At 47.0% G+C, this 23,557-nt stretch overlaps 1 protein-coding gene across 8 annotated transcripts in view; it reads left to right on the top strand.

Moving 5' to 3' along the window:
* CCDC82 (coiled-coil domain containing 82) overlaps positions 1–23,557 on the top strand; it is a 104,670-nt gene that overhangs the window by 30,190 nt on the left and 50,923 nt on the right. For all 8 annotated transcript variants that reach the window (XR_003856864.1, XR_003856861.1, XR_003856863.1 and 5 more), the window contains one exon: positions 17,884–17,976. Coding sequence is in view for 2 of the 8 variants with exons in the window: in XM_029602384.1 (XP_029458244.1) it covers positions 17,884–17,976 (93 nt within the window). In the remaining 6 variants the exon portion in view is untranslated. The remainder of the gene's footprint in view (positions 1–17,883; positions 17,977–23,557) is intronic.

Genomic DNA, 23,557 nt, shown 5'->3' with positions numbered 1-23,557 from the left:
TGCTGACTGCATATTATTGAGCGCATATTGTATACTACTGAGCGTATGTTACTGACCGCATATTATTGAGCGCTGGCGTTCGGCATTCACTAGCCGCGATGGAACATTTAAACGCCCCGGCGTCTCCCGTGGCGGCGCCGCCTGATTCCGGCGTGAAAGCTCTCGGCCTCTGCTCAGCATGCCAGCTTAGAGCCACGCACAGCGAGGAGCCAGACTCCCTTTGTGCCCAATGTGAGGAGGCAGTGGGAGCCTCGGGCCAGGACCAGTCTCAACCAAGGTTTGCTGACAGTTCCCCAGGGGCTACCCCGGATCTAGCGGGCAGTCTCGACCAACCTGGGATCCCGGGGGACCTGGTACCCCGACGACTAGAGACCACTTCCATTTCCTGGGTGGATCTCTTTAAGGGGATCCATGCCTTTGTACAGATGCAATCAGCTTCCCGTCCAGGCCCTGCTGCTGCTCCAGCTGATCCTGCCCATGGACCTTCGCGCCCTTTTCGTGGGCACCCGCCTCCGGGCAGTCCGGTTCAGGCGGACCCTGACGTCTCGGAGGACGAGTCTGAACCCCCCGAGGAGGGGGAACTTCCCTCGGGGATTGAGCCATATCGAACCATGAGGCGGTTCTTTCCGACTTGGTATCTCAGTGCCTGGCGGAGTTGGCTATTACAGGCCCTAGCACTATGGTGCCATCTACGCAGAACCCTCTACTGGAAGGTCTTTGTCCTACAACCCGCCATTTTCCCTTCTTGCAAGCAGCACAGCAGCTGATCGATTTGGAATGGGCAGCACCAGAGGCCTCATTCAAAGGGGGTCGGGCCCTGACGGTTATGTACCCCCTGGACCCGGCAATCAAGGAGATGCTGGCGTGCCCTCAGGTGGACGCCTTGGTTAGCGCTGTGGTCAAGCGCACTACTATTCCAGTTGAGGGGGGGCGGCCCTCAAGGAGGCTCACGATCGGCGACTGGACGCCATCTTGAAACAGACCTTTGAGGTGGCAGCTCTATCCTTGCGGATCGCAACCTGCTGCACAGTGGTGACGCGTTCCTGTTTGTCACAGGTCAGGAACAATGCTCCGGCAGCGGACATGGAGTCAGCTCTTTCGTTCCTTACAGATGCCTCATCCGACCTAGTCCGTACGACAGCCAAAGGGGTCTCATCCTCTGTAGCTGCCAGGAGGCAGCTCTGGATACGGAAGTGGTCAGCCGATGCTCCTTCAAACACAAGCCTCACCAGAATGCCCTTTAGGGGTTCTCTCCTGTTCGGCAGCGACCTTGATAAACTGGCCAGCACATGGGGCGCCTCTCCAGTACCTCGACTGCCGGAAGATAGGTTCAAAAGGAACCAGCACGCCTTTCCGAGGCCTTCCAGAGGCAGAAGCTCCCAACGCTTCATTCCCTATAGGAGTCGCTACCAGGCACCTCGTCCTCAGGCCAAGGAACCAGTCCTTTCGGACCAAGCAGCAGAAGAGGGGAGCTGGATCGGGTTCAGGGCCCGGCCGCGCCTCCCAATGAGAATCAGCCGATCCATCCGGGGGACAGAGCCATAGGGGGCAGGTTAACCCTCTTCTACCCCAGATGGGTCGAGATTACGTCGGACCAGTGGGTCCTCGCCATCATCCGAGAAGGGTATTATCTGGACTTCCATCATCTCCCTCCGGACAGGTTTGTGGAATCTCCGTGTCCAATCCACAAGAAGGCAGCATTGGAAGCTACCTTGGCGAGGCTCCTGTCATTGAAAGCCATAGTCCCAGTACCTGCATGGGAAATGGATTCTGGACATTATTCCATTTATTTCATGGTACCCAAGAAAGAGGGCACTTTCCGGTCCGTACTGGACCTCAAGTCAGTCAACCGATACTTAAGGGTCCCGAGGTTTCGCATGGAAACTCTGCGCTTCGTCAAGACCGCAGTACAGCCAGGAGAATTCCTCACGGCCTTAGACTTGTCAGAAGCCTACCTGCATATCCCGATCCATCCGGATCATCAGTGCTACCTACGCTTCAAGGTTCTGGGACGCCACTTCCAATTCCGGGCTTTGCCCTTCGGGCTAGCCACGGCGCCGCGGATCTTCACCAAGGTGATCGTAGTGGTAGCAGCGGGGCTCAGACGGGAAGGAATCCTGGTCCATCCCTACCTAGACGATTGGCTGATCTGGGCGAAATCGCGAGAGGAGAGCCATCAGGCAACCAACAGAGTGATCGCCCTTCTGGAAAGCCTGGGATGGGTAGTCAACCTAAACAAGAGTTGCCTACAGCCTTCCCAATCACTGGAATACCTGGGAGTCCAGTTCGACAACCAGGCAGACAAAGTCAGTCTCACCACCAAGAGAAGGTTAAAACTTCAGACGCGTCTCCGGTCCTTGATGGGAGCCAGCCGGCCCATAGCTTGGGATTATCTGCAGGTTCTCGGCCTCATGGCATCCACCCTGGAAGTGGTACCCTGGGCAAGGACCCATATGAGACCTCTGCAACGCTCCCTGCTCTCTCGCTGGAGCCCCCGCTTCCGGAATTACTCCGTGCATCTACCTCTGCCAGCCAGAGTGCGGACCCAGTTACGGTGGTGGTTGCAGGCCAATCACCCGAACAGGGGATCGAAGATGTCCTCCCCCAAGTGGATTCTGCTCACCACAGATGCCAGCCTGAGCGGATGGGGAGCACACTGCGAAGAACTCACCGCACAAGGGCGGTGGAACAGAGAAGAATCAGGATGGAACATCAACCGGCTAGAGGCACGGGCAGTCTGGTTAGCCTGCCTGCAATTTGCTCACCGACTGAGGAACAGAGCAGTCAGAGTGATGTCCGACAATGCCACCACGGTGGCATACATCAACCGTCAGGGCGGAACCAGAAGCTGACAGATGTCCCTAGAGATAGCCCCGCTGATGGCTTGGGCAGAGGCGAATCTTCAGGACTTCTCCGCTGTCCACATTGCCGGGAGGGACAACACCACGGCAGACTTCCTCAGCAGAGAAAGCCTAAATCCGGGGGAATGGCAGCTGTCGCCCACAGCCTTCCAGATGATTGTGGATCACTGGGGGAATTCCGGACATGGACTTACTAGCGGACAGGTCCAATGCTCAAGTACCCAGATACTTCAGCCGCAAGCGAGATCTGTTCTCTCACGGGATCGACGCCCTGGTTCAACCATGGCCTCCAGGGACCCTGCTGTACGCTTTTCCTCCGTGGCCCCTGCTGGGCACCCTTATCCACAAGATTCAGAAGCACCGGGGCCTAGTTCTTTTAGTAGCACCAGACTGGCCAAAAAGACCCTGGTACGTGGACATGAGAAGACTACTGGCAGGGGAGCCTCTTTTCCTGCCTCCGCTCAGGGACCTGCTGCGTCAAGGTCCCATCCTCCACGAGGATCCAGCTCAATTCTCTCTTACGGTCTGGCCATTGAGAGGGCTGGACTGAAGAAAAGAGGTTACTCGGAGCCGGTGATAGATACACTCCTCCGAGCTCGCAAGTTTTCCACATCCCTCACCTACGTAAGGATCTGGAGAGTATTTGAAGCCTGGTGCGACACTCACGGCACCAATCCACATGCGACCACCATCCCTATCATTTTGGATTTCCTGCAGGATGGGCTTCAGAAGGGTCTCTCCCTCAGCTCCATCAAGGTACAGGTGGCGGCGCTGTCTTGCTATGGTCCCAGGAGGGATGGCAAGACCTTTGCCACGCACCTAGATGTTTCTCGCTTCCTGAAAGGAGTCAAGCACATTCGTCCGCCACTGAAGTGGCCAGTGCCTTTGTGGAACCTCAACATAGTTTTGGATTTCCTCGTGGGATCCACCTTCAGACCCCTTCGGGGCCTGTCTCTCCGTTCGCTAACTTTAAAGATGGTGTTCCTGCTGGCAGTGTGTTCAGCACGCCGCATCTCAGAGCTACAAGCGCTGTCCTGCCGTGATCCGTTTCTCAGAATCACTCCTGAGGCTATCCATCTTCGCACGGTTCCATCCTTCTTGCCTAAAGTAGTCTCACAATTTCACCTCAACCAGACCATATCCTTGCCAACCACGGCGGGCTTGAAGAAATCAGAAGAAGGGCGTTTGTTACGCCATCTCGACATCGGCAGATTGCTGCCCAGGTATCTGGAAATGACAGACAGTACGAAAGACGGACCATCTGTTCGTCCTTCACAGCGGGAAGAAACAAGGAGAAGCGGCCTCTCAGCCCACCATCGCCCGCTGGATTAAAGAAGTTATCAGAGCGGCTTACGTAGAGGCCGGGAAGTCACCGCCTCTACAAGTCAAGGCTCATTCTACCAGAGCCCAAGCAGCATCTTGGGCGGAATCTAGGATGCTGTCGCCTGCAGAAATATGTAAAGCGGCGACATGGTCCTTCCTCCATACCTTCTCCAGGTTCTACCGTCTGGATGTCCAGGCCAGGGAGGACACAGCATTTGCGAGGGCGGTCCTACGCGGTCCTCAGGCAGCCTCCCACCCAGTCTGGGAGTAAAGCTTTTGTACATCCCACTTGTTCTGAGACCATCTGGCTACACGCTAGGAAATGTAGAGATTACTTAACTGATAATCTCGTTTTCCTTAGTGTAGACAGATGGACTCAGCATCCCGCCCGGCTGCCAGTATACATGGGTTTCACCGATTCAAGGTAAGCCTTATCACTTCTTACATGAGTGCGTCCACTCTACCAGGTGTCGACGCCTTCCGGTTGGGAATGCTGGCGGTCTCCAGCTACTATCAATCGGTCAGGGGAATCCTGTTTTCACTATTTCATTGATCGTCAGTACACATATATCCATAACAGCTTTTGCAAGGAAGATTACTGTATTGTCTCACTTCCTGTGGGGGTATATGTACCTGTGCTGACGTCAGATCCGTCTCCAACTGCTAGCATGAGCACACTATACCCACTTGTTCTGAGTCCATCTGTCTACACTAAGGAAAACGAGATTATCAGGTAAGTAATCTCTATATTATAGCCTGCTTCTAATGGTTTGAACAGTTCATGCCCCATAGATGAGCAGATTGGAATTGCAAAGTGTAGAGTCGTACATTTGAGGAACTGACATCTAAAGGAGCTATACACAGTAGGGGGTGAGATTCTGATGTTCAGTAAACAGGAGAGCTGTCTTGGTGTAATCAAATCTGATAATCCAGGGGTGGCCAACTTGTGGCTTGGGAGCCACATTGGCACACTCATGTAAAATGCAGCTTTTGCTCTCCTGTCCCCATAGCAACTGGGTAGCACTGCATAGGACAGAATCAGAGGTGCTGGGGATACTAGTGCTGGGCAGAAGGTAGGGGAGGCTAGAGAGTGTGGTAGGGAGAGAAAAGGCTTGAAGAGGGTGTTGGGGGATATTCCTGCTGGGCAGAGGGGGGATGGTAAAATAGCACAGGATATGGTGGAAGATGTTCTGTTGGTTGCTGGTCCTCCATTATTTATTTATTTAAGGTTTTTTTTATACCGGCATTCATGAAAAATTCACATCATGTCGGTTTACATAAAAAAACAGGGGTGCGATGAATACAACAACGAACATAAATAAACGTGATGAAGAGATGCAGTTACAATTAACAAGGGCTATTGAACTGGGGTGGAGGAATTAAAGAGAGGTAGAAGAAGTTAATTATATACAATATATACAGTGTACAATATATACAGCTACTGTGTCGAGTGTTTGCTGGTGAGGCGTATTAGTTGGGGTTCGGGAAGGCTTGCCTGAACAGCCATGTCTTGAGTCTTTTCCTAAAGGTTAGGAGGCATGTGTGGGGTGGAGGATGTTATGCTAGAGCTGCCAAGAGACAGGTAGGAAAGGGTGGGAGTATTGAGAGAGTGGACGGGTCTGAGAGAGAGAGACTGGTTGGGACAGGTTGAGGGAATTGAGAGAGAAACTGGAGGGCACAGGATGGGGGAACTGAGAGAAAAAGAGAGAGAGGCTGGTGTCCAGGTGAAGGGATTGAAAGATTCTGGTAAGAGGATTTGAGAGAAGCTGGTGGAAACTGGGAGGATTGAGAAAATATTGGGGACAGGATAGAATTGATTGAGAGACTGATGGGGACAGAGTGGGAACATTGAGAGAGACTGGTCAGAGCAGGGAGACTGGAAGGATGATAGAATGGTGGGGAAAGAGTGGAGGAATTGAGAGAGAGACCTGGTGAGGACACAGTGAAAAGATGGAGAGAGACTGGTGGGGACAGGCTGGGGGAATTGCGAGAGACTAATAAGAAAACTGAAAATTGGTAGGGACATGAGAGAGACTGATGGTGAGTCTGGGAGGGCTGAGACAGATGTGGGAATAGGGTGGGGGATTAATGAAACTGGTAGAGATGGGGAAGCATTGAGAGAGAGGAGAGACTTTTGGGGACAAATGCCAAAAGGAAACTGAAAGGACAAGTGTTCAAGTGAATTAAATATTCGTGCATAAGTGCGTATATGTACATGCATTCAGCACTTTTAAAATAAGTCACTATGCACGTACCATTTGTCATGCCCCCGACACCCATTTTTTATGCATGTACAGCTTTGTACATGCGTATATACTTCTATTTTAAAATTCCCATTGCACACATTTCGCTGGTATATGCGTGCAAATGGTCATTTTTGCGTGAATAAGCTTTGTAAAATTCATCCGTAAAATTTGCTGTGTGCAGCCGCATAGCTTAGAGGGAACATTGTAAGTTGCAGTGACACACTGCGTGAATCGCTTGAATTATATATGGACGTGAACTTAGATACCTTGACATTCGAATTAGATTTGTGAGTATTGTCACTGCATTCTGCCTTATCCTATTTAGACTTGTTACCAGCAATTGTGGACTGTCTTTGCTCCATATTCTGCAATTTATGTTTCTATCTTTGAAGGTGAAGGTAACCTGTTTAGTGTTCATGTTGACTCTGCTGTCTAAGGTTCTATCCTGCAATGAATCCGCAAAGGAAATGTGGTCTCAGTAACTCAGACCAAAATGCCCATGGACTGTGCATCTAGACAGAAAGTTTGAAAATTGTCCCTTAAAAGTACCATGTCAGGTAGACACAATGGCCTGCTTGTAGCACTGTAAGTATAAGGAGTAACCAATCAAAGAGCAACGGAAACATGGTTGATTGCCAATAGAGATGTATGATCTTTCAAAAAGAAAAATCCTTTGTAAATTAGTGCGATGACCCCAAAATAAATTTGTACAAATTTAGGGTCCAATTCATCAAGGCATTTTCCCGTAGACACAGAATGTGAGAAATGCCTTAGTGAATCAGGCTCTTAGTTTGAACTGTAAGAAAAAAATGTGATGCAAACCATTGTTGTTTTTTTGTTTTTGTTTTTTTTTTCCCAAGAAACTATCTAATTTGAGAGGTTCACATCAGGTAAATTTGTGGCGAATCCGCCACAAATTTGCATTGAATAGTAAATGTTGGCAGATGAGACCATTTGGTCTACAAGTCTGCCTGGTTGCCCCTGCTTTCTTGATCTAAGCATGGACTGTAAATATCAAAATCTCCTGAGCTCTCTGGGGGGAAAAAAATTACTATGTGACTCACAGTTGGTTTGCTAACATTTGTATGGAGAACCAATATAACAAGAAGAGAAAAGTAGGTTAAAATTCCCATTATATTAGCTTCTCCGAGGACAAGCAGGATGGTAGTCCTCACACATGGGTGACATCATCAGATGGAGCCCCAACACAGAAAATTGATATCAAAGTTTTTAGAACTTTGACTTGCCCCCACCTGACATGCCCAGCATGCTCTGTACCATGCATCCACGCGGGGTCCCTCTTCAGTCTGTTTTTTCCACAGAGATGCAGCATCGTGGTGTGTGAGCTCACTTTTGGCTTTGTAGCCTCTCTTGGAAAACTTTACATTTTTCACATTTCAACATTTATTGGTAAATTTCCTTTCATGGTTGATTTCCCGCGCCATCAATTTTGATCTTGCTTCCTGTTTATTTTGTCCCGTCGTGGCCGTGTCTATATAAGTGATGCCCTTGGTGCCCAAGGACCACGTCCATCATGGAACCCCATGATGAATGTGTCTTCTGCCTGGGGGCATCGCATGATATCTGGGGTTGCCGCAAATGCACCTACATGACCACAAAAGGACATCATCTTTGGCTTAATAAGATGGAGCACCTCTTCAAGTCGGAGAAGACTGAGCTGTCCACATCGAAGGACCACAGAACTGCACCGTTGAACACCAAGCCATCGACATCAGTGGGACAGTCTGTGCCGTTGGCTGAAAGAGGCGCCGGAGACTGGCCATCGTCTGGCTCCTTCAGGCCGAAGACGTCTGGTTCCACGTCATTGGCCTCAACACCAGGGAAAGACTGTGCCGAGCATCAAGGGAAGCTGAAAAAGCATCAATCTCCATCTATGCATGGTACTGGGCATGGGGATGTGCCAGCTCATGCTGTGATGCCCCTGAAGTGACCCCACGGCGAGGAATGCAAGTCCTCCATTGGAGCCGGGGGTCTGTGATGTTCTCCACCGGTCCTGGTGCTAGTCACCAACCCTCCTCTCTGTTCTGAAGAGGATCTGGCCACTTCTCCTTCTGTCAGAGTTGGCATCAGCAGTGTTTGAGGAAGAGCAAGAGTGATGAGTACAATGAGCGAGCAATTCGGGGCATGTGTCCCGTGGCACAGACAGCACCAAGGCTGGCAACGTCCTTCTTGAAGCCGCTGTTGGAGAAGCTCCATGCACTCATCGGCGTGTTACCGACCCAGCTGGTGTTGTTTCCCGGGTTGATGTCTGTGCCTGTCAGGGCCCTGCATCCTTCCTTTGCTGATACAGTGGTCGTGGCCGTTTTCCTAGGAAGAGGAAGCTCTTACTGACACACCAAGGCCTGCAGCTCCCTGTCCAGCCCTGCAGTGCCTGAACCTATGAACAAAGGCTGACTGCCTAGGGCCCCATCCCCTGACTATTTCATTTGAGGATGAGGGCCCCTATGATTCCTGGGGGGATGACACCATGGAGTCCTTCATTAATGGCTCTGAGGGTCTCCCCCCTCAGAACTTTCTCCTCCAGAGGAGCAAGGGAAGTCTCTGCCTGAGGACTTCACCTTTGCAGGGTTTGTGAATGTGATGGTAGAGGCCATCCCGTTTCAGTTATTGACAGGAGGATGCGAGACACAAAATGCTTGAAATCCTTCAGTTTGTGGAGCCACCTAAGGAGATTGTGGTGGTCCCAGTGCACAACATCCTTAGGAGTTACTGCTAAGGATGTGCGAACACCCCCTCAGTGCCTCCCATGCATAAGAAAGCTGACGAGGTTTACTTTATCAAGAAGGTCCCCGGGTTCGATAAGCTTCCTAACCAGTCTGTGGTAGTTCAGATTTGCTCTCGAGTCCCAAGGGGTCTCTGATCCATTCCTCGGCACCCCCAGGAAAGGATCAAAGAGGATGGATGCTCTTGGGAGAGAGGTTTTTCAGGGAGCTATGCTCATTGCCCACATAGCTTCCTACCAGCTCTACATGAGCCAGTAAGAATACAAGAAAATGCCATACTGGGTCAGACCAAGGGTCCATCAAGCCCAGCATCCTGTTTCCAACTGTGGCCAATCCAGGCCATAAGAAACTGGCAAGTACCCAAAAGCTAAGTCTATTCCATGTTACCATTGCTAATGGCAGTGGCTATTCTCTAAGTGAACTTAATAGCAGGTAATGGACTTCTCTTCCAAGAACTTGCAGGACCTCTGGAAGCATGTTCAGAAAGTGGATGAGCAGTTGTCTCAGCAGCAGGACACCCTCATGTCGCTGGTGCATAAGGGCCTGAAGAGCAGAAAACACGAGGTCCAAACGACCTACGATGTTTTCAAGATGGTAGCAAGGATTTCTGCAGTGGGAATTGGCGCCCATAGAATGGCATGGCTGCAGGCCTCTGATCTCCGACCAGAGGTACAGGAAAGATTTGCTGATGTGCCGTATACCGGGGAGAATCTCTTTGGAGATAGGGTGAAGGGATGTGGTGGCCCAGCTCCGGTACCAGCATGAAAACTCCAACTCTCCGCCAGCACTCTGGACCCATCCTCCTCCTCTGCTAGAAGGTTGGCGAGATCGGGGCAGAAGAATTCTTTTTCACCAGAGGAAGTACTGTCCTCCATACCCTTGCTCCCATCAGGGCTCCCGCAGCCGCCCCAGGCATCAGAGAGTCCCCAAGGCCCAGCCGCTTCTTCAGTCAACTCCAGGGATGGGGTTTTGACTGGGTTGTAGGGAGCATAGTCCAGTTTACCCATACCCAGGGCGATGAGTCTGCTGGTCGGGAGCAGGCTGTGTTGTTTGTTTTTGTTTTGTGAAACAGTGGCCCAGTATAACCTCAAACCAGTGGGTTGTTTCTATCGACCATCAAGGGTACCAGTTGAACCTATTGGGTGCCCCACCAAATTGCCCTCCAAGTCCATTTTGGGGGTCGGTGACACATCAGGAGATGATACTAACGGAGCTCTCCTCCCTCTTAACGGCCAGAGCAGTCGAGCCTGTTCCACCAGGACAAAGAGGGGGCAGGTTTTGCATATTCCAAATAAAATAGGAAGACTCTGTCCCATCCTAGACCTAAGGGCCTTGAACAGATTTATTAAAAAGGAAAAGTCTGAGATGGTTTCCCTGGGCAGCTTGATCCCCTTTTTGCAAAAAGGGGACTAGCTATGCTCCCTTGATCTGAAGGATGCATACATCAACATCAAGATCTTTCCAAGTCACCGGAAATATCTCCAATTTGTGGTTGGAAAACAGCACTTCCAGTATCAGGTTTTGTGATTTAGGTTAGCATCAGACCTATGGGTCTTCACAAAATGTCTGACCGTGGTAGTGGCACACCTCCGCAGGCTGGGGGTGCATGTTTTCCCTTATCTGGATGATTGGCTGGTCAAGAGCACATCTCGTGCAGGGGTCGTTAGGTCTAGTGGCTTGGCCATCCGGGTGTTGGAGTTACTAGGGTTCGTCATCAACTACCCAAAGTCCTATCTCAGTTCGTCACTTCAATTGGACTTCATAGGAGTCCTACTAGACACAGCTCAGGCCAAGGCCTTCCTGCCTTGTCAAAGGGCCATCACTCTGACCATCATGGCACAGATTCAGCAGAGCCAGCAGGTGTCAGCCTGGCACATGTTGAGGTTGTTGGGCCATATGGCTGCAACCGTCCATGTCACTCCCTTTGCACCATTGCACATCTGCAAGGTCCAATGGACCCTGAGGTCACAGTAATGCCAGGCCATACAGAACCTCCAAGATCGCATCTGAGTCATATCACCCCTATTGTGGGTACTTTCAAATCTGGAACGGATATCTCTTTCCAAGGTCCTCCTACCCAAATTGTCCTAAATATGGATGCCCCCCCCCCCCCGGGCTGGGGAGCTCATGTAGATGGGCTCAGCACCCAGGGTCTGCCCAGGAAAGCTGTTGCTAAATCAATTTTCTGGAGCTCTGGGTGATCAGGTACGTGCTATGGGCTTTCAGAGATCGGCTGTCCAACAAAATTGTCCTGATTTAAACAGACAACCAAGTGGTAACGTGGTATGTCAACAAGCAGGGACGGAGTCATATCTCCTGTGTCAGGAAGCGGTTCAGATCTGGTCATGGGCCCTCTCCCATGGGATGGTGCTCAGGGTCATGTACCTGGCCAGAATGGAGAACGTGTTAGCGGACAGACTGAGTTGTGCCTTCAGACCCCACGAGTGATCCCTGGATCAGGGGTTTGTGAATCGGATATTCTGCCTCTGGGGGAGCCCGAACATGAATCTCTTCTTGTCCCCTTGCAACAGAAAGCTGCCTCTGTTCTGCTCCCTGTACAGGACAGACAGCAACCCAACCTCAGATGCCCTTTCCTGATATTGGGGGCAAAGGTCTTCTATATACTTATCCTCAGATTCCCTTAGTAGCGAAGACTCTTGAAGCTTCGTGAGGACAAGGGAGCTATGATCCTACTCCTTTGGGAGTTGTCCATCCAGAGGACGATCAGTCTGGAGACTTTCCCAGATCTCATCACACAAGATCGAGGCAGGTTGGGACATCCCAACCTCCAGGCCCTATCGCTCACAGCCTGGATGTTTAGGGGTTGATTCTGTAGCCGCTTGATCTTTCAGAAAATGCGTCTTTGGTCCTGTGGCTTCTAGAAAGCCTTCCACTAGAAAGTCCTATGGACTGAAGTGCAGGAGGTTTTCCGTGTGGTGTGAGCAGAAGGCCCTAGATTCATTCTCCTGCCCTACACAAAAACTGCTTGATTACTTTCTACACCTATCGGAGGCTGGCTTGAAAACCAAGTCAGAGTTAATCTAAGTGCAATTAGCGCATACCACCATGGTGCACATGGTACACCCATCTCTGTACAGCCTATAGTTGTACATTTCATGTGGGGCCTTCTTCAATTGAAACCTCCCGCTGTGTCTTGGGATCTCAATATGGTGTTAGCTCTGCTGCTGTAAGCTTCTTTTGAGTTTATCATGACAAGGTGGACTTGCATATGCACCCTAAGGGGCGGATTTTCAGACTCCGCGAATAGGCCTACTTTTGTTTGCGCTCCAGGCGCAAACAAAAGTACGCTGGATTTTAGTAGATACGCGCGGAGCCGCGCGTATCTGCTAAAAACCTGGATTGGCGCGCGCAAGGCTATCGATTTTGTATAGCCGGCGCGCGCAGAGCCGCGCAGCCTACCCCCATTCCCTCCAAGGCCGCTCCGAAATCGGAGCGGCCTTGGAGGGAATCCTCTAACGCCCTCCCCTCACCTTCCCCTCCCTTCCTCTACCTAACCCACCCGCCCGGCCCTGTCTACACACCCCCCCTTACCTTTCTCTGGGGATTTACGCCTCCCGGAGGGAGAAGTAAATCCCCGCGCGCGAGCGGGCCTCCTGCGCGCAGGGCAGCGACCTGGGGGCGGGTACGGAGGGTGCGGCCACGCCCCCGGACCGCCCCGGGCCATAGCCACGCCCCCGTACCCGCCCCCAAAACGCCGTGACGACCGGGCCCGCCCCCCCGACACGCCCCCGACACGCCCCCCTCGGAGAACCCCGGGACTTACGTGAGTCCCGGGGCTCTGCGCGCGCCGGTAGGCCTATGTAAAATAGGCTCACCGGCGCGCAGGGCCCTGCTCGCCTAAATCCGCCCGGTTTTGGGCGGATTTAGGCGAGCAGGGCTCTGAAAATCCGCCCCTAAGTTTCTGCCTAAGATGGTGACTTCTATCTTTACCAGTCCATCGTCCAACATTCTTTCTTTCCCAGGCCCCATTCGCATCGAGGCGAATGAGCCCTGCAGTTTGAACTGCAAGCCAGCTTTAGGCTTCTATCTGGTTCGGATAGAAACCAATAGACAGTCCATCCAATATTTTGTTTCTTTTGATAGGATTAGGTTGGGCATTCCATTACCAATCAGACACTACCGAATTGGCTAGCAGATTACATCTCCTTCTGTTATGCCCAGGCGGGACTGTATCTTGGGGGGTCTTGTAAAGGCTCATTCTGTCCAAGCCATGGCAGTGTCAGTGGCCCAATTCTGAGCAGTTTCTGTGGAGGATATCTGCAAGACTGCAATGTGGAGTTTTCTCCACACATTCACTTCTCACTATTGCTTGGATAGGGATGGCCAATGCGACAGTAGGTTTGGCCAATCTGTCCATTGCAATCTGTTTGCGTTGTAGAACCCAACTCTCTCCGACCTAAGGCCCACTGTTTGGGTTCAGGTTGTCTCCCCCTCTATTACCAACAGCGCCATTGCTGTTGTACCTGTTGGCACTTGGTTTGGGTGTCTGTTGGTCCCCTTTTATGTTGGGGAGCAGCCTGTAGCTAGAGATTCACCGATGTGTGAGGACTACCATCCTACTTGTCCTCGGACAGCAGGATGTTAGTCCTCGCGAAACCTGCCCAGCAACCCAGGGAGTGATGTTTCTCCTATTTTGTGATTTATTCTAATTTTGTTATAAGATTGAAGCGGGGACCCCGCATAGACGCGTAGTATAGGACATGCTTGGCATGCCCAGTGTGGCAAGGCAAAGTTCTAGAAACCTTGACATAAGTTTTCTGTGTCGGGGCTCCATCTGATGTCACCATGTATGAGGACTAACATTCTGCTGTCCTCGGAGAACACCTGTTACAGGTAAGCACTGCTTTCCCACCCTTCTGGATAATAGGGATATACTTTGGCTGTCTCTTGATGGACGTCAAATGGTATGATTTGGTTCACATTTCTTTAAAAGGATGCATCTGCAGAAGCCCACTTTTCTATTCTGTAATGCTGACAGAACTTATACAAGGAATTCCAAGTTTCTGTCTTGCAAATTTGTTCTACTAACATGCCAGTAAATTTCCGCAGATGACAGTCATCACTCTGAATACATTCTGGCAGAGCCTTCTGCCCTAGAAATTTCAGTAAGCTTCCCTCTGCAATTTGGAGAAAATCCAAATATTCTATTGAGCTCCAACCAGGTTGAAATTCACTAGTTTGACTTCAACTTTTCTACATATTTCTACTCTCTAACACCCCAGATATCAGCAAAGATAAAGCCACTAATCTTGCCTGGTAGCAATCTTTGCCTGGTAGCAATCTTTGAGGCCGATACAGTAAAGTCCGCAGGAGAGCGGGCGAATGCCCGCTCTCCCGGCGCATGCACCGGCCACTCGCCGGTGTGCGCGATTCAGTATTTAAATTAGGCCCGGCGGTAAAAACGGGCAAAAGGAGGCGCTAGGGACACTAGCGCGTCCCTAGCGCCTCCTTTTTGACAGGAGCGGCGGCTGTCAGTGGGTTTGACAGCTGACGCTCAATTTTGCCGGCGTCAGTTCTCGAGCCCGCTGACAGCCATGGGCTCAGAAACCGGACGCCGGCAAAATTGAGCGTCTGGTTTTCGGCCCGACAGCCGTGGTCCGAATTCAAAATTTTTTTTTAAACTTTTTTTTACTCTTCAGGACCTCCGACAATATCGCCATGATATTAAGTCGGAGGGTGCACAGAAAAGCAGTGATTACTGCTTTTCTGTGCACTTTCCCGGTGCCGGAAGAAATTAGCGCCTACCTTTTGGGTCAGCGCTAATTTCTGAAAGTAAAATGTGCGGCTTGGCTGCACATTTTACTTTTTATATCCCGCGCGCATACCCAATAGGGCCATCAACATGCATTTGCATGTTGAGGGCGCTATTAGGTGCCGCGGGTTGGACGCGCATTTTCCTCCCCTTACTGAATAAGGGGTAAGGGAAAACGCGCGTCCAAGAGCAGGCTAACAGTGCGCTCCATCGGAGCGCACTGTACTGTATTAGCCTGTTTGTGTGGAAAGAAATGAGATATTTCTTCCTCTTTTCCCAGCAAAATGTTGTATTGTTATTTTTATTTATTTATTTATTTAAATGCTTTTAAAATATACCGACATTCATAGGACATATCATGCCGGTTCACAATCAACATTGTAAAGGAGGAAGAGGAAATTACAAATAACAGGGAGGGGGGAGGTGGAGCAGTGAAGGAAAAAGGAGAGGATGGGGGTCAGGTGACAGTAAGCGCAGAAGTTGCGGGAAGGAGAAAGGTAGTGTTATACAGAGAAGAGTAGCTGGACATGACCATTTTTTTTCAAGAATACTACATTGAGCTGTCACATAATTTGTAATTAACATGCTTCAAAATAATTGCTTCTGATTTCTTATTAGTAATTCCTTTTTTTTTTTTTTTTTTTTTTTTTTTACTAAAAATAGTGCTGTGTTCTTTAGATCCATGTCCCCTTTGAGTATTTCACAGCCTTAAACATGTATTTGTTGATTTATTTACTAAATTTAACATGTGAGACACTGTCTGGTTTAATAAAAAAAAATAAATCAATCCAGGCAGTTGCAGACCATAAGTGTTATCGCCCAATTTCCAGTCTCTCTTCAGTAGCGAAGCCGCTGTAGAAGGTGGTATTGACACAATTGACTGATTTTTCTAGAAGAGTATCATGTGTTAAATGACCATCAAAGTGATTTTTGTAGTGGATTCAGTATGGAAACTTTGCTGGTAACCTTGTTGGGATTCTGTGCTATGTGAGATAAGGATGATGCTGTTATCCTGTTAATGCTAGATGTTTAATCCATGTTTGATATCTTCAGTCATTAAATTCTTCTGGAAAGATTGGTTAGTGTTGGCTTAGATGGAGTTTTGAAACAGTTCCAATCTCTTCTGTCAAACCAAGAGCAGCAGGTGAGACTAGGGCTCACCTAGAAAAAAAAAATTCTCTTCAGGTGTCAATGTTCTGCCCCATATTCAGTACTTTTTAATATCTATCTGCAGTTGTTGGGTGAACTAATCTCTTCCTACAGCATTGAATTTTAGATTTATGTTGATGTGCAATTATTTTTACCTGTTCATGACTGCATTAAGTCCACTCTGGCTTTATTAGACTTATACACAAACTTGTGACAAAATAGAATGAAATTAAATGCTGGGAAAAACCAAAACTGTGTGGCTTAGTCGTCTTAATCCTTCCATTTAAACTTTTTACAGTTAATATCCATTTTTAACAGGCACACAATTTAGGGATACTGTTAGATTCAAACTTGACCTTTAAGACTTGCCATATTGGATCAGACTAAGGGTCCATCAAGCCCAGTATCCTGTTTCCAACAGCAGTCCATCTAGGTCACAAGTACCTGGCAGGATCCCAAGCGGTAGATAGATTCCAAGCTGCTTATCCCAAAAATAAGTAGTGGATTTCTGCAACTCTATCTTAATAATGGTTAATGGACTTTTTCTCCAGGAACTTGTCCAATCCTTTTTTAAACACAGCTACACTCATAGCTTTCACCACATCCTCTAGCAATGAATTCCAGAGCTTCATTATGTGTTGAGTGTAAAAATATTTTCTCTTACTAGTTTTAAATATATCATCTAGTAACTTCATCGTGTGTCCCCTAGACTTTGTACTTTTTAAAAAACTGATTGTTTGTTCGTTCCATTCCACTCATTATTTTATAAACCTCTATCATATCTCCTCTCAGCCATCTCTTCTCCAAGTTGAAGAGGCCTAACCTCTTTAGCCTGTCCTCATAGGGGAATCATACCATCCCCTCTATCATTTTGGTCACCCTTCTTTGTACCTTTTCTAATTCTACTATATCTTTTTTGAGATTTGATGACCAGAATTGCACACAATACTCAACGATGAGGTTGCGATAGAGAGGCATTATGTTATTCTGTTTTATTCTCCATTCCTTTCCTAATAAATCCCTTGCATTCTAATTGCTTTCTTGGCAGCTGCTGCACACTGAGCAGAAGATTTCAACATATTATCAGCGATATCGCCTAAATCCTCAGATTAGTGAAACACCTTAAATCACGCAAGTGATTTTTGCACTATAGTACAAGCCTTGGTGTTACCCACACTATATTTTTGTAACATACTATATGCAGGCCTTCCTAAAAGCTATCTAAAGGTCTTGCAATTGCTACAAAATGCCGCTGTTCATTTTATCTGATTGTGCTTTATCTGCTCTCCACTGGTTACTTGGGGCTCTAAGGGTAAATTTTAAGCTAGTTAGCCTAGTGATTAAGGCATTATGACAAGGTGGCCCTCTTATAACTAACAAAGTTGTAACACCTTATGTGCATTCATCAGAAAAGTGTCTGCAAACATGTATGCAAATAAGTTTTCTTCGTTCCAGGACCTATTTTATGGAACGCTATCCTTCAGGAGCTACAAAGACATCGATTGAGTCTGTGTTTAAACATTAGACATTCTGTTTTCATAAGTCATATGGAATGAGTTGAAACAACAATGCTATTCAGTTTCACTGCGGAAGTTGCAGAAGAGAGCAGAGGATTCTTGTGTTGTCAGTATTAATGTAATATTTACATTGTTTTATGTTTTATTACTATGTCTGTTAATGATATAACCAGCTTTGAGTGCTTTATATCTGCTTAGTCAGGATATAAAAACTTTTAAATAAATACTTTGCTCAGTATTTTATCTGATGGTCTTTTCATTGCTTTCCAGTTTCTTGCAGTGATCGTTTTGATCACTTCCAAAGAGTAGTGAAAGCTTTCCTTATCAACGCCCTCGATTCATCTTTTCTGAGCTCATTGTACGGTAAGTGTAAATATATAGTATGGACTGCTTTATTATTTTAGTACATGGAAATACAGAGAAAAGCTTTGTTGCTGGTTTCCATCTTATTGGGCCATTAACGTGGTCCCCAATTCTGGTCCTTCAAAAATTGCCTCTCCCTCCACCCTCAACAAGTCTGGGTTTCCAGGATATGCACACTAAATATTCATAAGATATATTTCCATACATTTGCTCTGATTAAACAAAACAAATTACACTTTTTCATCTCCCTGAAACCCAGTCCTGTTAAATTCTTCAGGATTGAATTTGGGAACCTTTTGGTCACTGGGACGTTTTGGAGAGATGGTTAAAGCTCAGAAATTTGTTCCATGGCAACTCTTGAGGTTATTAGTTTGAATCCCTTTCCTGTCACTGAATTTTTTTTTCTTTGACATATACTTTTGTCAATATAATTGGATAGTAATTATATTAACCTTTAACCTGTTAAAATTTTATTGAGAAATTTTGCCTCTAGGAAATCATTGTGTAGAAGTAGAGTGACCTCATAGCTCCATGTCACAAGGGGACAAGCTGAGCCAGTTTTATCCCATTGCATGCTTAGAGATATGGTCTTGCTATTCTTAAGGAACTTAGCAGGGAAATCAGAACTACATCTGCAAAGGGATAAAACCAGGATTGACTATGGTGTTATATGATCACCCTATGTAGAGACCAGATTCAGTTTGTAACAGGGACCCTGAGACCAACCCCTGCTTCCTATTTTAGACACTATCTTGCCATACCATCTGCCCCAGATATGTTTTGTTAGTGCTACATTTTAAATCCAGTAATGCAAAGTATATCTGCATTTAGTATGATTTCTGAGTAGAGAAATTTGATTTTATTTCTAAGTCTTTCTCCTTTAGCATGAATTGGAACATCATTTTCATGCAATGCTCTTTTGAGCATTAATCTTAGATAAGATCTCTTATCTTAAATAAAACTCATTAAATTGCTCACAAGAAACAGGATGTGCCTCACTGCAAGAAGGAAAATAAAAAGATTGCATTAATGCATTCTAGCAAGGTTTTTTTTTTGTGGGTTTTTCTTTGGGGGGGGGAGGTGTTTTGGGGGGGTGTTTTGGGTTTGGTTTTTTTTTGGGGGGGGGGGTGTTTAGATGCCATAAATGACTACTGTATCATCTTGGAACCAACGAAATGGGCAGCAATTTTAGATCTAGTCTTTAGTGGAATGTACGACTAGTGCAAGAGGTTATCTATGGTGTGGCCACTAAGCAATAGTGATCAAATTTGACAAAATCAGTGTAGGGAGGACATAAGTAGAACTGCTGTAGTAGCACATAACTTTAAAAAGGGAGACTGTGATACAATGAGAAAATTAGAAAAAATTAAAGCAGTTGTAAAGGTTAAAAGTTCACATGAGGTATGAACATTAACTGATTCCAAAATCAAAAATACTAAAAACAAGTGTGGAAAAAAAATCATACCATCATTTACAAACAAAAAAGCAAAGCAAGGAAAAAATCCTTATTGTGCTATATTATAATATATATTATAATAATATATTATAATAAATTCATGCATAATAAAATGGCATGGATATAATATAAATCTGGAGCTTTTGGGGTCCAGATTTATAGTAACATAGTAATGATGGCAGAAAAAGACCAAAATGGTCCATCTAGTCTGCCCAGCAAGCTTCCCAGGGCAGTCACTGCTGCTCTGTGCAGGTTACCCCCATGTTTCCCTTAAGGGTAGTAACTGCTGCTCTGTGCCGGTTAAGCTTTTTTATTTCTTTTTTTTATTTATTCCCATCCTCTAGCCTTTTAGGGATCCACAGTGTTTATCCCATGCCCCTTTGAAATCCTTCACAATTTTAGTCTTCACCACTTCCTCCGGAAGCCCATTCCAGGCATCCACCACCCTCTCAGTGAAGAAATATTTCCTGACATTGGTTCTAAGTCTTCCTCCCTGGAGTTTCAAATCGTGACCCCTAGTTCTACTAAATTGTTTCCAATGGAAAAGGTTTGTTGATGACCATGGAACATTAAAACCTATCTGAAGGTCTGTATCATATCACTCCTCCTCCTCTCCTCCAGGGTATACATATTCAGGTTCTTTAACCTCTCCTCATTCATAAGTCATTTCGATGGAGACCACCCACCATATTGGTCGCCCTTCTCTGGACCGCCTCCATCCTGTCTCTGTCTCCTTTTAGATACGGTCTCCAGAACTGAACACAGTACTCCAGGTGAGGCTTCACCAAGGACCTGTACAAGGGGATTATCACTTCCCTTTTCTTACTAGATATTCCTCTCTCTATGCAGCCTACCATTCTTCTGGCTTTCGCTATTGCTGTCACAGTGCTTCGTTGACTTCAGGTCATTAGACATTATCACCCCAAGGTCTCTCTCCTGCTCTGTGCACATCAGCCCTTCACCCCCCAATGCATATAGTTCTTTTGGATTACCACATCCCAGATGCATGGCTCTGCATTTCTTGGCATTGAATCCCAGCTGCCATATCTTAGACCACTCTTCCAGCTGTCTTAAATCCCGTCTCATTCTCTGTACTTCTACCGGCGTGACCACTCTATTGCAGATCTTAGTATCATCTGCAAATAGGCAAACTTTACCTTCTATCCCTTCCGCAATGTCACTCACGGAGATGTTGAATAGAACTGGTCCCAACACCGATCCCTGTGGCACTCCACTTAACACCATTCTCTCTTCAGAGTAGGTTCCATTTACCATCCCCATTGTCTTCTATCCGTTAACCGGTTTGTAATCCTCAACAACACCTTGGTGATGATTCTCAAGCTTCTCATTTTGTTGATGAGTCTTCTGTGTGGGACTGTATCAAAAGCTTTACTAAAATCCAAGTAAACTACATCGAGCGCTCTTCCCTGATCCAGTTCTCTAGTCACCCCACCAAAGAAATCAATTAGATTCATCTGACAGAACCTTCCCCTGGTGAATCCATGCTGCTTCTGATTGAAGCAATCCACTGGATTGTAGATAAGTTCACTATACTTTCCTTCAGCAGATTCTCCATTAATTTTCCCACCATCGAGGTGATGCTAACTGGCCTGTAGTTTCCAGCCTCTTCTCTGCTCCCACTCTTGTGAAGCGGGACCACCACTGCTCTTCTGCAGTCATTAGGCACTACACCCTTTTCCAAAGATCTATTAAACAGGTCACACAGTGGACCCGCCAGCACATCTCTGAGTTCCCTTAGTATTCTGGGGTGAACCTCATCAGGCCCCATGACTTTGTCCGCTTTCAGTTTTCTTAGCTCTTCCCATACATTATCTTCTGAAAATGGAGTTTCATCTATTCCACCCCGTTCTACAGTCTTGATTACAAGTGATGGTCCTTCTCCAGGGTCTGCTTTAGTAAACACTGAACTGAAGTATTTGTTTAATATTTCTGCTAATTCGTCATCTCTCTTTACCCATTGATCCTTATCCCCTTTCAATTTCACTATACCACTATGTACCTTTCTCTGATATAGCTGAAAAATGTTTTGTCACCTCGCTTTATCTCCTTGGCAATCCTTTCCTCTGCCTGACTTTTTGCTTTCTTGATGACTTTTTTTCATCTTCCTCGGTTTTGCCAGATAATCCTCCCTGTGTTCCACTTTTTGGGATTCTTTATATTTCTTAAAAGCTGCTTTTTTTGCTTTTATCAGCCACCTCCTTTGTGAACCAGATTGGAGTCTTATTTCTCTTACTTTTGTTTACTTTTCTAACATGCACATTTGTTGGTTTTGTAATTGCTCCTTTTAGTTTGGCCTACTGTTGTTCGACCTCTCCCATTTTTTCCCAGTCTTCAAGTTCTTTCTCCAGATATTTCCCCATTTCTATAAAGTCTGTTTTTTTGAAGTTCAAACTTCGGATCTTTGACACTTCTCCGGATCCTAATTGCAATATGAAACCATACTGTTTGATGATACTCCTGGGGGAATTCTGTGCACAAAAACTTAAAATTCTGCAAATTTTATATTGGTCAAAATAACACAATTTACATGACAGTCTTTAATTACATTTTAAATTAATACAGAAAAAATGTTGTTAGTTAAAAATGCAGAATTTTAAATATTTTAAGCAGAATTCTCTAGAAATTAACTGTAAGAGTGTCCCTTCAACTCGCTCTCCCTACTCCCCTGGCCACTTTTTCCTCTCAGGCCCCAACTCCTCCACCTGCCAGTATCTCTCCCCTCCACCTCTAGGCTCAACCCCTTCCACTCTATTGCCAGTCCCAGAGTTTGACTCTGTTCTCAGTACTTCCCCTCACACAGGCTCCCTCTCTCACACACATGCTTCCTCTCTCTAAATCACATACACTCACCCTCATACAGGCTTCCTCACTCTCTCGCACACACACACACATCCCCTTTTTCAGACACATGAGCTCCCAATCTCTCACACACATACACACTCCTTCACAATCTCCTCATATAGGCTCCCTCTCTCTGAAACCCACACTCAAGCATTCCCCCCCCACTCTCTTACCTCCCATGCTCTCTCTCACTCCCTCCTTCTCTCTCTTGCCCCCCTCTCTCACACACACACACACTCTCACTGGGGCCGTCCATCTTCGCCGCGAGTGGAGCACACTCTGTCGCGGCGCGCCGGGGCCTTCATCTTTGCCGCGTACAAACTATTGATGATCACTGGTGCTGAGGTGGGCACCCACCCAGACATTAGCCCCATTAGTGGGCACTAGGTCAAGTATAACTACCTCCCTCGTGGGTTCCATTACCATTTGTTTGAACAGAGCACCTTGCAGGGCATCCACTATCTCTTTACTTCTGTTAGATTCTGCAGAAGGGATTCTCCAGTCCATGTCTGGCAGATTAAAGTCACCAACAATCAACATTTGCCCCTTCTTTCCCGCCTTTATAATGTCTTTGATCAGATCTCTGCCTAGTTCTTTCTTTGAGTCTGAGGCCTGTACATCACTCCAGTAAAAATGGATGCACCATCATCCTTTTTTTTAGGATGGCCCATAATGCTTCTTCTCTACCCCACTTTCCTTGCAGTTCAGTTGCTTGGATATTATTTTGACATAAAGTGCTACTCCTCTCCCTTTTTTGTCCTTTCTGTCATTCCTTAACAAGTTATAGCCCGGTATGGACGTATCCCAGTCATGAGAATCTGTGAACCATGTCTCCGTGACAGCAACAATGTCCAAGTCTGCCTCCACCATTAAGGCCTGCAGGTCTGGGATTTTATTGCCCAAACTGTGAGCATTTGTAGTCATAGCTTTCCAATTTTTCTCCCTTGCTATGTTGCACTTCCTTTTTTGTTTATTTTTTTAGCTGATTATTTTCACTTCGCAAGTCCGTCACAGGTCTTATTCTGCCAGAACCTACTGTTATCCAATTGATTCTGGGTTTTTGAATCCTGGATGTCTGATAACTCTGTGGGAGTGGGGATTACAGGTTGCTGTAAACTTGGGGAAGGTGGGTGCCTGATTGTCACGTGTCTAGTTCTACCTGAGTCCACTGTAAAACATTTTTTTCCTGGGATTCCATAACCGCTGTGGGAGATGGGTGACAGATGGATGTTTCAAGGAAAGGGAGGTTAATTGAATCCTGGC

The sequence above is a fragment of the Rhinatrema bivittatum genome, chromosome 5 (genome assembly GCF_901001135.1).
Source record: "Rhinatrema bivittatum chromosome 5, aRhiBiv1.1, whole genome shotgun sequence".
NCBI classification, from domain to species: Eukaryota; Metazoa; Chordata; class Amphibia; order Gymnophiona; family Rhinatrematidae; genus Rhinatrema; species Rhinatrema bivittatum.
The sequence above is the reverse complement of the archived record's forward strand: the minus strand, read 5'-3'. Positions and strand labels throughout refer to the sequence as shown.